General features: G+C 37.5%; 1 protein-coding gene across 1 annotated transcript in view; it reads right to left on the reverse strand.

Annotated features, from left to right (window-relative positions):
* Positions 1-12,691, reverse strand: part of PIKFYVE (phosphoinositide kinase, FYVE-type zinc finger containing) — a gene marked incomplete at both ends in the record, with an annotated part of 85,753 nt that overhangs the window by 29,978 nt on the left and 43,084 nt on the right. Inside the window, 6 exon segments of the mRNA XM_080689609.1 lie at positions 1,337-1,435; positions 2,595-3,751; positions 3,999-4,125; positions 5,532-5,672; positions 9,699-9,806; positions 12,574-12,648. Of these exon segments, the coding sequence (XP_080545735.1) occupies positions 1,337-1,435; positions 2,595-3,751; positions 3,999-4,125; positions 5,532-5,672; positions 9,699-9,806; positions 12,574-12,648 (1,707 nt within the window).

The following is a 12,691-nucleotide window of genomic DNA, read 5'->3' on the forward strand; positions in this document are numbered from 1 at the left end:
TCTGGGTTCGTGGCCAGCCTCAGCTACTTAGTGAGGCCCTCTGCAAATTAGTGAGACATGTTTCAAAATAAAGAATAAAAAATAAGGCTAGGGATGGTGTATCTCAGAGGTAGAATACCCCTGGGTTCTATCCCCATACCACAAAAAAAGAAAGAAGGTTGAATTAGCCATACTAAAGTACCTATTCCATTCCCAGTCAATTAGTAGTTTATGAAAATATTTAAAGAGGATGCATAAACGCTGTTGAGTAAAACTAATTTGAGTTAGGAAGAGGTAAGTTTCCTTTACAAAGTCTTAAACCCCACAATAAAAAAAAGAGAACTCATGTCCCCTGCTGTCTAGTCTACACCTTTTCTGGGCATGGAGACCAGTAGCTCTTCTGTTAAGAAACCAATACCTGACTTTGCATCTAACTTACAAATGCCCACAAATAAGAGAGTTTTGCTATATGCTTGTTGAAACCCATATCATATTCAAGCTTTGCCTTATGGAGTACATTAACTCCCAGAAGAAAATCCTGTGGGCTTTCCCAAACCCAATCTGTCTGGTGGAGCTATCCCACTTTTAGAAGAATATCTAATCTCACTGCTGGAAATATGCATTTTGTCATGAATATGGCACCACAAAAAAAAATGCAGTTATATTCTTATAGTGCGTGTGTGTGTGCGCGTGCATGTGTGTGTGTGTATTCCTGGCAATCAAACTCAGGGCCACACACATGCTAAGCATACATTCTAGCCCTGGGCTGTATCCCCAGCCCCATCATACTAGTTGTTAAACTAAAGGCAAACAATGTAATGTAAAGCTATGTAAGTCATTTAAGACTATAACTTTAAAAATTATAAAATGTGCTTCTACTCTTGTCAATCTATGTAGAATTAAGTTTCAGAGTAAAACATACTAATAAAGCAAAAGGCTGGGTATGGTATGTAGTTTGGTGCCTGGGTTCTATCCCTAGTACCAAAAATAATAATAATGAGGCAAATGGTTGATTGCTTTCATAAAAGTGATGCCTGAAGGAAACCCTGCCTAAATTGTACATGTTATTATCAAAATGTTTATAGTCCGGCTTTTGTTTATCAACTTTCTCACTTTTTAAGTACAAATTTTCCTTCTCTCTCACATTTTTTCACTCTTAAGATACTCACAGTAACTTTGACTCATGGAGCCAATATAATTTCATATTTATTTCACAAGTTTCAAAGTTCTGTCAATTCCGGGTAAGACCAGCAGTGTGCCATGTACCTAAAAACAGGTCCTAATGGCTGCATGTTTTTTTTAAGTTGCTGGGATTCTGTTCTTAAGTGCAATGGTGTGGGGGAGAAGAATCCTACCAAGGACTGACACAGGCACTGGGGGCATTGCTGGACTGGGCAGATGAGCTGCTGAAGAGCACACACAATCTCTGGTGGTTTGCAGGATTCAGACAGTCCACCTGAAAGAGAAAGAACACACAAGCCTCTGGGAGCTGGAACACACTGCAATGCTAGCACATGCCTCCAACTGCAACACACCCCACGCAACTGGCTACGCCTCCAATCATCACTGCAGGGCTCCGGTGAAGATTCAGAACTACAAAAATGAAATTTAAGGAAGAAGGGCAGCTGTTTCCTTGAGGAAAAACAATCCAAAACGTCTCAGTTAACTAAAAATTATAGAAAGCTATTTAAATGAATTGTTTTCATATATATTCATCTTTACAAAACTGTATTAAATTATTTTGAAAAGAAGGAAAGTAATTTCCACATGAAAGTCTGATCTAATGGCTGGATAAGTACGATGCCCAAAAACCTAAATTCTAAGGTATTTTTTTACCTGTGCTTTATGCCTGTTCTTGATCTCTGCAAAAGTAACACCTGCTCTTTGTTAAAACTCAAATACTAGAGGTACGTGAAAAAATCCATGAGATACTTCATGAAGCTTTTCTTCCTTTAATGCCACTCCCCTCATTTCCATACCCTCATTAACAATGACTTTTTGTCAGTCTCACAAATAAAAAATTACTTAAACTATTATTTGGTATTTTCTTAACTACCAGTGAAACCAAATGTCTTTTTATTAAACAATCATTATTTCCTTATCTAAAGACATATTTCATTAGCTTATGCCATCATTAAAAATGTGTCCATCAACAAATCTTCCTTAATTGCCTTTTCTCTCTTGAAAGAAAAGTCATTGTCATAGTTAAATAACAGTGTGAAGTATTCTATATTAATAAATCAACTTAATACTTTTTTAAAAACACATCCATTTCCTACAATAAGCTATCATGTCTCACTCTCCCTATCACTAACCTCAAACAGATTTATGGCACCGCAGCCAAGTCGTGCTGATAAAACTTGAAGCCGCTCCACACCTCCGACTTTACTATGATCTCAGCTTACAACTCCAAGACCCAGCACCATTACTTTGTAATCCCACTTAACACAAAGCAGGCAAGAGACTCAAGAGCAAAAATAAAAGCACGAGAGAAGATTTAATAAATCCGCGTGCAATTTGAAATCCTGGGGTTTTGCTTTTGCCTTTAACTTCCACAGCAATTCCTCAACATCTTATAAATTTACATGCACACTGGGAAGTGGTCTCTGACTTACCTTTGTTGACCACAGTGCATCACTTGGAATCAGCCCTCTCTCTTCATCACTCTCAGTTTTGCTTCCTGATCTGCCACTCGCAGTACCTGATGCATCCTTTGAGTGAGCAAAAGGGTCTGAATGTTTTGACTGAATTCTTCCTCCTCTGGCTCGGTAATCAGCCAGCATTCTACCCAAGCTCTGGCTGTCACCCAGATGCTCAGCAATCCTAGTGCTCACTAGCTCATGCGAGGGCAAGACTTGAATAGACTTGGCCTGGATACTTCCATTCATGCCTTGAAGCCCAGAGAGATCCCTGAGCAGCTGTTTCTTCCTCCTGCTCTCCATTTCTTTGAACTCTTTATTGAGGAGAGGAGACCAGTAAATCTGCTCTGGAAAATAATCTCGAGTAGAGCACCTCATCCCCTTTTCAGTTAAAAGAAAAGGTTCCCGGAATGTGATTACTGGGGAGATACAAAGGATCACATCTTTTAATTCCTGTTTAAAGGCCACAGAGTAAGTCTTTCGTTTATCTTCAGAGGAGGTGACTTCCTCAGTAACATACAGTCCAGTGTCATCCTGTAGAGGGTCTCTAAAGGCTCTCATCTGACCTTTGGTATCCTGTTGCTCATCTGTTTGCTGCCAAGTCTCTGGCTGTTCATTGCCTACAGCATCCTGATGGTCCATGTGAATCGGCAGCAAGGATTCCGGCAGGGATTGAAAGAGAGCGCAGGGGACACCGGATGGGCAAGCAGCTGTGGCATAATCTTGATGCTTCAAAGGGGCAATGGCCTGAGGAACACTTTTACTTTCCAGCTCACCCTTCTCAAACACAATCCTTGGTTCCAGCAAAGTGCTATCATCAGAAGACAGAGACTCAGGAAGGCAGTCAGGGTCCTGGGAGAGGGAGCTTCTGCTGTACTGCTCCTGGGCAGCCCTCTCTTCCCCCTGTCCCTCAATCAGAGAATGGAATGAAGGGCTTTGTAGTAATGTGGGAGGCATAGCAAATTCATCCATGAGGAAGGAGATTTCTAGTTGAGAATGATATGCTACACATATCATAAATATCAGAACCTCCTTAACTCGAGCCAGCTCATAATCAGAGCCTCCTCTAAGCTTGATTGTACAGCCCAGATGCTGTGGACAGCCTTCAAAAAACATCAACGTTTTGGTTTGTTCTACAAACAAACAAACAAACAAACAAAAAGTGAAAAAGGCTTAGGTGGCAATCCAGAAGTCCAAACAGGACTAACTCACTATCTTAACAGTTACAAAAGATAAACCTTCTACAAATAAGATCGCAGTTGCCTATCTTCACTTAACTACTGCTGATATTTCCTCCTAAGGAAACATCACAGTAATGAGGAGTTCATTTATTTCCTGAGCGCCCCAACATCAAGTGAATCTGTGCTAAAGATCACTCACCATTAGGCAACTGAAATATCTGCATATAAAATTTGTGACAAGTGCCCAGGTGTGGTTTTGTGAGCAGCTGGTCCATTGACATCACTAAATCACCTTGGGTCATCCGACTGATCCGTTCTAAAACTTGCTACAACACAGAAAATCACTGTTACAAACTTAGAAAAGAGTAACAATATTAGAGAATATAACCTGAAAAAGTAATGGAATTTTTTAAAAACAACACTTGCCAGGCGTGGCGGCACACGCTTGTAATCCTCACACTTGGAAGGCGGAGACAGGAGGATTGCGCGGGTTCTAAGCCAGCCTCGCTATCTTAAGAGAGCCAAATTAAAAAAATAAAAAATATACTTATATTTTTTTATTTTTTAATTAAAAATTAAAATTAAATTAAATTAAATTAAATTTCCAAATTAAAATTATTTTAATAATTTTCTGTTTCCAAATTAAAAATTCTGTTTCCAAATTAAAAAATATAAAATAGGTCTGGGAGTGTAGCTCGGAGGTAGAAGTCTTCCAAGAACCCCAGTACCACCAAAAATAAATAAATAAATAAATAAATAAATAATAAAAAATACACTTTCAATGTATTTTCTTGACTTTAATTATGTGACAATTTTTATTCTACATTAGTCCACATTTAGTTATTAAATAATCAATATGTGCCCACAAAACAATACCACACTAATCAAAATGCATCTGAGCATCAAGCACTATCATAAAATACTGTGGCCAGGCATGGTGGCGCACACTTGTAATCCCTGCGCTCGGGAAGCAGAGACCAGAGGATCCAGCAGGTTCGAAGCCAGCCGCACTGGCTTAAGAGACCGTTTCCAAATAAAAAACGTATTAAATTAGGTCTAGGAGTATAGCCGGAGGTAGAAGGGTATCCAGGAACCCCAGTACTACCAAAATAAATAAATAAATAAATAAATAAATAAATAAATAAATAAATAAATAAAATATTGTGGAAAAACAAGACAAAACAAAAAATCCAACTTCCTAGAATTTGTCTCTATTCTGTAGGAGTAAGCTTTTCAAAGTAGAAAACTTTCTTTTTTTTTTTGGCAGTACTAGGGATGGAACCCAGAGGCATTCTACCTCTGAGCTATTCTTTATTTTGAAACAGATCCTTAGTTGCGGAGGGCCTCACTAAGTAGCTGAGACTGGCCGAGAACCTGTGATCTTCCTGTCTCAGCTTCCCAAGTACTGGGATTATAAGCATGTGCCACCATACCCAGCTGAGAAAATATTTTTCTAATTATACAACTCCCCAACCAAAATGAAAGACCAACAAATAGTTGATTACCTAATTCCATTCTACTTTTTTAATCTTGTAAATGCCTAAAATAAGTTTAGATAATCATACTTTCTAGTGTCAGTAATGAAATAGATACAATGCCTCATTATCTACCCTACTTATGATATATATAGTGCAGCAAAGAAAAAACATAAGAATGCTTATATACCTACCATAACATGCATATAAATCTAAAAATTATTATTTTTTAAGTGATGGAAAATTAGAACACTCACTGACTTTACATTAATGACCAAAGTAATGCCATGTTCCAACAACATGTCTTGGGCGATCCGAGACACCGTTTTCTCAACCAGAACCAACGTGGGTCGAACATCAACTATTCGCTGAACGTAATTCTTCAAGAATTCCCTTTCCTAAGTGAGATAAATCAGAAATACCATACACAGTATAATTCAAGATCTAGACATATTAAAATATATGAATAGGTTGACTATTAATATTAACATCAGCCTAAAATTTTTTCATACACAAATAAATCTACTACCAAATTAATTTAAATATACTCAAGAATTTCATTCATCATTCTGAACTACTGATTATGCTAAAATTATTTCAGAGAAACTCTATTCTCCAACAAATTTTACTTTGTAAGATTTTGAAGTACTGAAAAATCTATAATATAAAATCCAAGAACTCAATTACCTAACTTTCAGAAATTAAAAAGCTAAACAAAAATAAACTCACAGCTCCCACAAGGAAAGTAGTCATTAAGTGTTTTAAATATGGTTATGAATTTTCTCTCTTCCATTCTGAAACTGGTGAGAGTAACATTCCTGGATATCAGAACAAATGACTCTCCAAGAGGTACTATTTCAGCTACTTCCTAATTCTAATCTTTGAAATGATCATATTCTACTTAGAACAGCTATAGTTAGAGTTCTAAAATATAATTTTTAATACAATTTTAACATAAAAGCTAATTTCAAAGGAAATGAATATTGTAAACAACAACTGAAGGTAAGATAGTACAGTTCATTAACTCTTTCATAAAACTCCAGACATGAGACAATTTGTGCTAGTGTTTTCTGAGCAAAGCTGTATTAATGTTCACAGCCCCCAATAATAAATGAGTTATTCCCCACAATGAACCTACTCTGTTATAATGTATGTTTCTTCCAGACTTTCTCTGTTTTACTAATAAAAACTGTGCATTTTCTGAGATAGAAGGATCACGGGTTGGAAGACAGCCTTAGCAAGAAGTAAGACTCTCATCAACCTAGCAAGTTCCTGCTTCAAAATAAAAATAAAATAAAAGGATGGAGGTTCAACCCAGTACAAAAAAAAATTCCCATTATTAACAAAAAATATTTTTCCTGAAATTTATTAATTTCCTACTCTGTTTACTAAATGATAATCTAAGAACATTTCAAATGATTTTGTTTATGCAGCTCAAATAAAGTATAACTGAAATAAGTTGATTTTTTTTAAAGTTCCTGCCTCTAGTACAAAGATGCCAAACAAATTGTCTCTGTTCCCACTCTAGTTGACTATCACATGAAGTATTATTTAAAAAGGGGGCCTGGCCAAAGCTCAGCCAAGAAACTATCAGGAGGTTGGCCAGGAGCAGAACAGATCACAGCAGACCATCAGGTCTAATAGGCTGGGCCGCATTTCTAATCCTCCTTTTTCTGACTACCTTCAACTTCTCTGATTAGTAAATTCACACTTGGTAGACAAAAAAAAAAAAAAAAAAAAAAAAATCAATAAATAAAAAACAGAAAAAAGAAAAGAAAAAATCTAATCAGCTGATACTTCTAACCAACTTAAAGCTAAAAAGTTTATTAGAGTAAAGTTAAAGGCATCATAAATCTATGAAAGTATTGATGAACAAGATACTTTATACTGGCCAGGAGTGGTGGCACACGCTTATAATCCCTGTGCTTGGGAGGCGGAGACAGGAGGATCGCGCTGGTTTGAAGCCGCGCTGGCTTAAGAGACCCTGTTTCCAAATAAAAAAGTATAAAAATACGTCTGGGAGTGTAGCCTGGAGGTAGAAGGGTTTCCAGGAACCCCAGTACCACCAAAAAAATATATATATATATTTTATATTATCTGAGTTAAACCCTGATTCAATCCACAGTGCCACCAAAAAATTCCCAAAAACTCAACATCAAAGCATTTTAGATCTTATGAACAATAATAATAATTTTGTCTCTCCTTATTCTTTGTAAGTTCTTTATTGAAAAGTCACAGTAAATCAGAGCTAGAAAGGCTGGTATAAACTTAGTCAAAAGCCCTCATTTTTACTGATGACATATCTGAATTCCAAAAAAGACAGAACCTCAGGTAACAGACCTCATCAAGTACTAGAACAGAGTTTCAAAAGCATTGTGCCACAAAATTCATTTAAGAGATTTTAAACTTAAGGGACTTTAATGTTAAGAAGCTAGGTGAGTTCATAAACAATACTAAATATTTTGAGAAATTGTTGGTTTCACTGGAAGGTATTTCTTATGGTACACATTTTCTCAGCCATAGTATACACTCAGCAGAGAAAATTATCACAGATAAAAATCGCTCCTCATTAACAATGGTTAACATTTAGTTTGGAAGTGATTATTGACTTTACCCCTAAATTTATTTCTACATAACTTTTAAAAATTTCACATTCCCCCAGTTATTCAACAGGATATCAAACATATAAAAAATAATTCAAAGTAAAAATAATTTTATTTGGACTAGTGCTTGAGAATATTTAAATTAGTTTTGTAGCAAACAAATAAGAAAATATCGTTTCCTGATTCTTTTTTTCTATCAGTGCTTGAATGGGCAGATATTTATAATGTAATATGAGGTCTTGTTTGGAATTAATGGTAGTTTGTATTTACTGTTCTGATCATGCTGTTTCTAAATTGTTCAATGCTGGGTTTTTCTGACACAGCTGCCACTCAAGTGACATAAATAGTATAAAAAGGTACTGTGAAATTAGCACTTTGTGCAGAAACACTTTTAAATATAGTAATATTTCTGCAAAGGTAGGTTATAAATAATTGTGCAGATCACTGTTCAGAGAATTTGAAGATTACATTAATTTTCTATGAATTGCAAGACTTATAAATGTTTGAAATTGTACACATTGCCATTTAATGATACATTTACTGAAAATAAAATAAATTGACCCATTTATTAAAAAAAAAAAAAACAGCATTGTGCCTTTGACTACAACCCATTTTGCTGTGAGATCTATGAATTGCTCTTACTGCTCCTGGAGAAATGTCATTACTCATGAATTTTTAAGTAATGATTTTCCTAAATATCTCTGGAGCCATGTGTAAGCATTTTCCCTGTAATATGATATTTACATTGCTGAAGACTTTCATTTTGAATGACCACAAACTAAAACTGACAGCATTAAAACCCATACAATTTCATAGCCACTGCACTAACAAAATTAATCATTGGTACTTTAACAGAAAACTTAGCCTAGGCAGAAAGCTAGATGGCTAGAGGCCACATCAAGGGAAATTTAAAATACACAAAACAGCTGCAAGAGATCAGCTGGAAATGGGGCTCTGAGCAGTAGAGCTACAAAGAGCCATCCAGGGCTAGGGTGTACCTTTCTGGGGATAGAGCACTGCAAACAGACGCCCACCTTTAATTTCTTAAAATAGAGCTGAGAGGATTCTGGCCTTGTCCCAGAGAAGCTGAAACTGTTTTCCTTTCCACATAAGGGTTATAATCTTCCTGCAGCTATTCTGAGGCCCATGCTTAGAAGTCAGCATGGCTTCCATTTGGCATTATTCCCCTATTTGCCAACTATACACAGGCTAACTGGGTTCTAGAAACATGCTTTTAGAAAAGAGTGTATTATATCCGGGCATGGTGGCACATGCTTGTAATCCCAGTACTTGGGAGGCTGAGACAGGAGGATAACAGATACACACCCAGCCCCAGCTACTTAGTGAGGTCCTCCGCAACATAGTGAGACCCTGTTTCAAAATAAAAAATAAAACAGGGCTGGGGATGTAGCTCAAAGGTAGAATGCCTCTGGGTTCAATCCCAAGTATGGAAAAAATTTTAAAAAATTAAAAAGACCTGTATTATGAACTGGAGACTCTATTGGGGATCTGAAAAGTTGAAGAAACTCTACCAGTTAATCAATGGCCCAAAGGAGAAAAAGAAATTCAGTACTTGGACTTTCACTTTTTCTTTCATGTATTTCCAATCATGCATTCCTTTCAATACTATAAAATTTTAAAAATAATAAGTAACAAGGTTTGGTAAGATAGTTCTAAAGTGCAATACACAGAGGTGTCTATTATAATAAATTTTTAACATACCAAAAGCAACAGGTTTCCTTTTAAAATAATTAAGAGATGGTAAGCATCACTGTACAAAAACATTACTTCAAATTATTGCTTTCAGTAATAAGTGCTTACCTGGAGTACAATAGGATCAATGCAAGCGAACTTAGTTTCTTCTCGGTAGAGATACTCAATGGAACATTTCAACAGAAGAATTTTGGGGTTTTTGATACAAGAATTCATCTAGAAAAAAATGAAGTTTGTTAAAGCTATTAAAGGTTTGCACTTTAGAGATCCACTTTAACCAAAGTTCAAAATGTTCAGAATTTCTACTAACAAAATAATTCATCGTATCAGTATTATTATACTCATTTGGTTCTTTTGTGTAATTCGATTTTTCAAGTAAATTAATTGTTCAGGTAATGCAATGCAAAAAACTTGAAAAATTGGCATTTTCCTAATATTCACGTAACCTATTGCTCTAAACTTTTAACTTTTTTCCTAATCTTTTTTATTTAAGAAAGACAAGTGGTATTTTAATATCATCATCCCAAATGAGAAAGGAATCACATGCAACAGGGTTCTCCAAAATGATTCTCACTGTACCAGACAATATCCCTCAGTATTAGACATCTGAAAAAAATGTTTACACATACTGAAGTGGTGATATGGCTTAATATGAGGTTGCACTGATCTACGATACAACTTTATCATGCATCAGAATCATTTGGTGAATTTGTTAAAATGCAGGATGCTGGCTCTCAGCCTCAGATTTCTTATCCAGTAAATCTGTAAATTTGCATTTATAACCCATCCCCAGGCCATGCTGGTCATGCTTATCCTGCTGGCTCAGAGAATTCACTTTAAAAATCCACTGATGTAGAAGCCTCCATCTCTATTACACAGTTGTTTTTTTTTTTCTTTAGGTACTGGGGATGGAACCCAGGGGCATTCTACCTCCAAGCTATCCCCCCAGCCCTATTTTTATTTTATTTATTTTTTTTTTAATTTATTTTTATTGGTGCTCTTATCCTGGCCTCAGAGGCCCCAGCACCGGCCTTGCCTCACGGAAGGCTCCGATGCCGGTCACTGGCCCCAACACTGGCCTAACCCCTCGGCAGGCTCCGATCCTGGCCGCACTGGCCCCAGCACCAGCCTAACCCCTCGGCAGGCTCCGATCCCAGCCTCGGTGGCTCCAGCACTGGTCTTGCCTCACGGCAGGCTCCAATCCCAGCCTCGCTGGCCTCAGCACCGGCCTAACCCCTCGGCAGGCTCCGATCCCGGCCTCAGAGGCCCCAGCACCGGCCTTGCCTCACAGCAGGCTCCGATGCCGACCACTAGCCCCAGCATCGGCCTAACCCCTCGGCAGGCTCTGATCCCGGCCTCGGAGGCCCCAGTAGCGGCCTTGCCTCTTGGCAGGCTCCGATGCCAGCCATTGGCCCCAGCACCGGCCTAACCCCCCCCCCCCCGCAGTTTCCTAATCTTTTAAGAGGAGCCATCATGCTCATTGTAAATCAGAATAGGAGTGGGACTTATGGACAAGCTATTCCACAAACTCCAGATCAGAAACACTAAAAACATTTTTCAGTCTTTCTAAAATTCAAGACAGATAGAAGAGGAAGAAAAGAATTAAGATGCCTTCTGAAAATATTTCTAATTGAAGAAATGTCTAAACAATAAGTTCGCAAGCTAAACTGGGTAAGATAAAGCAACTCCAAAAGCAGAGATTCAAGCAATATACCCAACCATGGACCTAAAGCCACAAGCAAATGACCTGAGTCCTGTAATCAAGGTTGCAAACTGTCCAAGCTTAGAGATCCCAAACTCACAAGCAATCTGGGAACAGTGACTTACAAGCTGGAGAACTGTATTCAAGACTCTTTTAGCAACTGCAAATTAAAGACTATCTCTAAGTAATCCATAGATGTGTCTCCCACACCCACAAAGGGTTTTCTTCAATTTCTGAGAAGAACATAATACATTTACCTCTTAATTCAACAAATATTACTTAACTTGATTTAAAACACTACTTAAGGGGCAATGTGCAATTTTAATAAGACTTCATCTGAAAATACTAATTTTGGGTCACTGCTATGAAATAATATTGAACTCAAGCAACTTTTCTTCCTTATAGTCACTAACAATTTTCTGGAGGTGTGATGCCTTACTGTTGGTCCTCTGTACCTATGACTTCCACAACCGTGGATTCAATCCATGGATTTGACCAATTGCAGATAGAAAAATTCAGGGGGTGCCGGGCATGGTAGCACACGCTTGTAATCCCAGTGCTTGGGAAGCTGAGACAGGAGGATCACACAGGTTCGAAGCCAGCCTCAGCTACTTAGTGAGGCTCTCAGCAACTTAGTGAGATCCTGTTTCCAAATAAAATATAAAATAGGTCTGGTAGTATAGCCCAGAGGTAGAAAATACCCTGGGTTCCACCCCCAGTACCACAAAAAAAAAAAAAAGAAAGAAAAGAAAAATTCAGGGGGTAGAGGGTTGGGTGTATACGAAATGTGCATGGATTTTTTTTTTCTTGTCACTACTACCTAAACAATACCGCATAACTATTATTTAAATAGCATTGTACTAGATACATGAATCTAGAGATAAAGTATACAGAAGGGTGTGCACAGGTTACATAGAAATGCTACACCATTTTATATAAGAGGTTTGAGCATCTTTGGATATTAGTATCCCTGGGAAAACCTGGAACGTGAAATGTGACAAGGACTGGGGAGAAATAATACAAATATCCTAACATTCTGTTGGTCTGGAGCCTGAGCCTCCTTCTCCCCTCGGTCTGGTGAATTCCCAACACCCCACTTCAGTCCATTTATCATCAGGTCTCGGAGATTTTCCTGAAATTTCCAGAACTTCCCCCCTGTGGCAGACACTGTTAGATGCCCCTCAATGTCTATTCCGCTTTTCTTCCATGATTAAGATATCTCAACTTAGCTGGACACAGACATTATTTGTTGTGTTTCATTGTTGAACTCAATCACATTACCTTTTTATGCGCAATATTTTTGGTACAAACGAAGCCATTGACAACCACTGAATCAAACTTCTTTCCACCTGGGATCTGATGGAACATTAAGAAAACAATAAAATTTAGTAAAAAATCC

This window comes from Muscardinus avellanarius, assembly GCF_963383645.1.
Source record: "Muscardinus avellanarius genome assembly, chromosome: 2".
Taxonomy (NCBI): Eukaryota; Metazoa; Chordata; class Mammalia; order Rodentia; family Gliridae; genus Muscardinus; species Muscardinus avellanarius.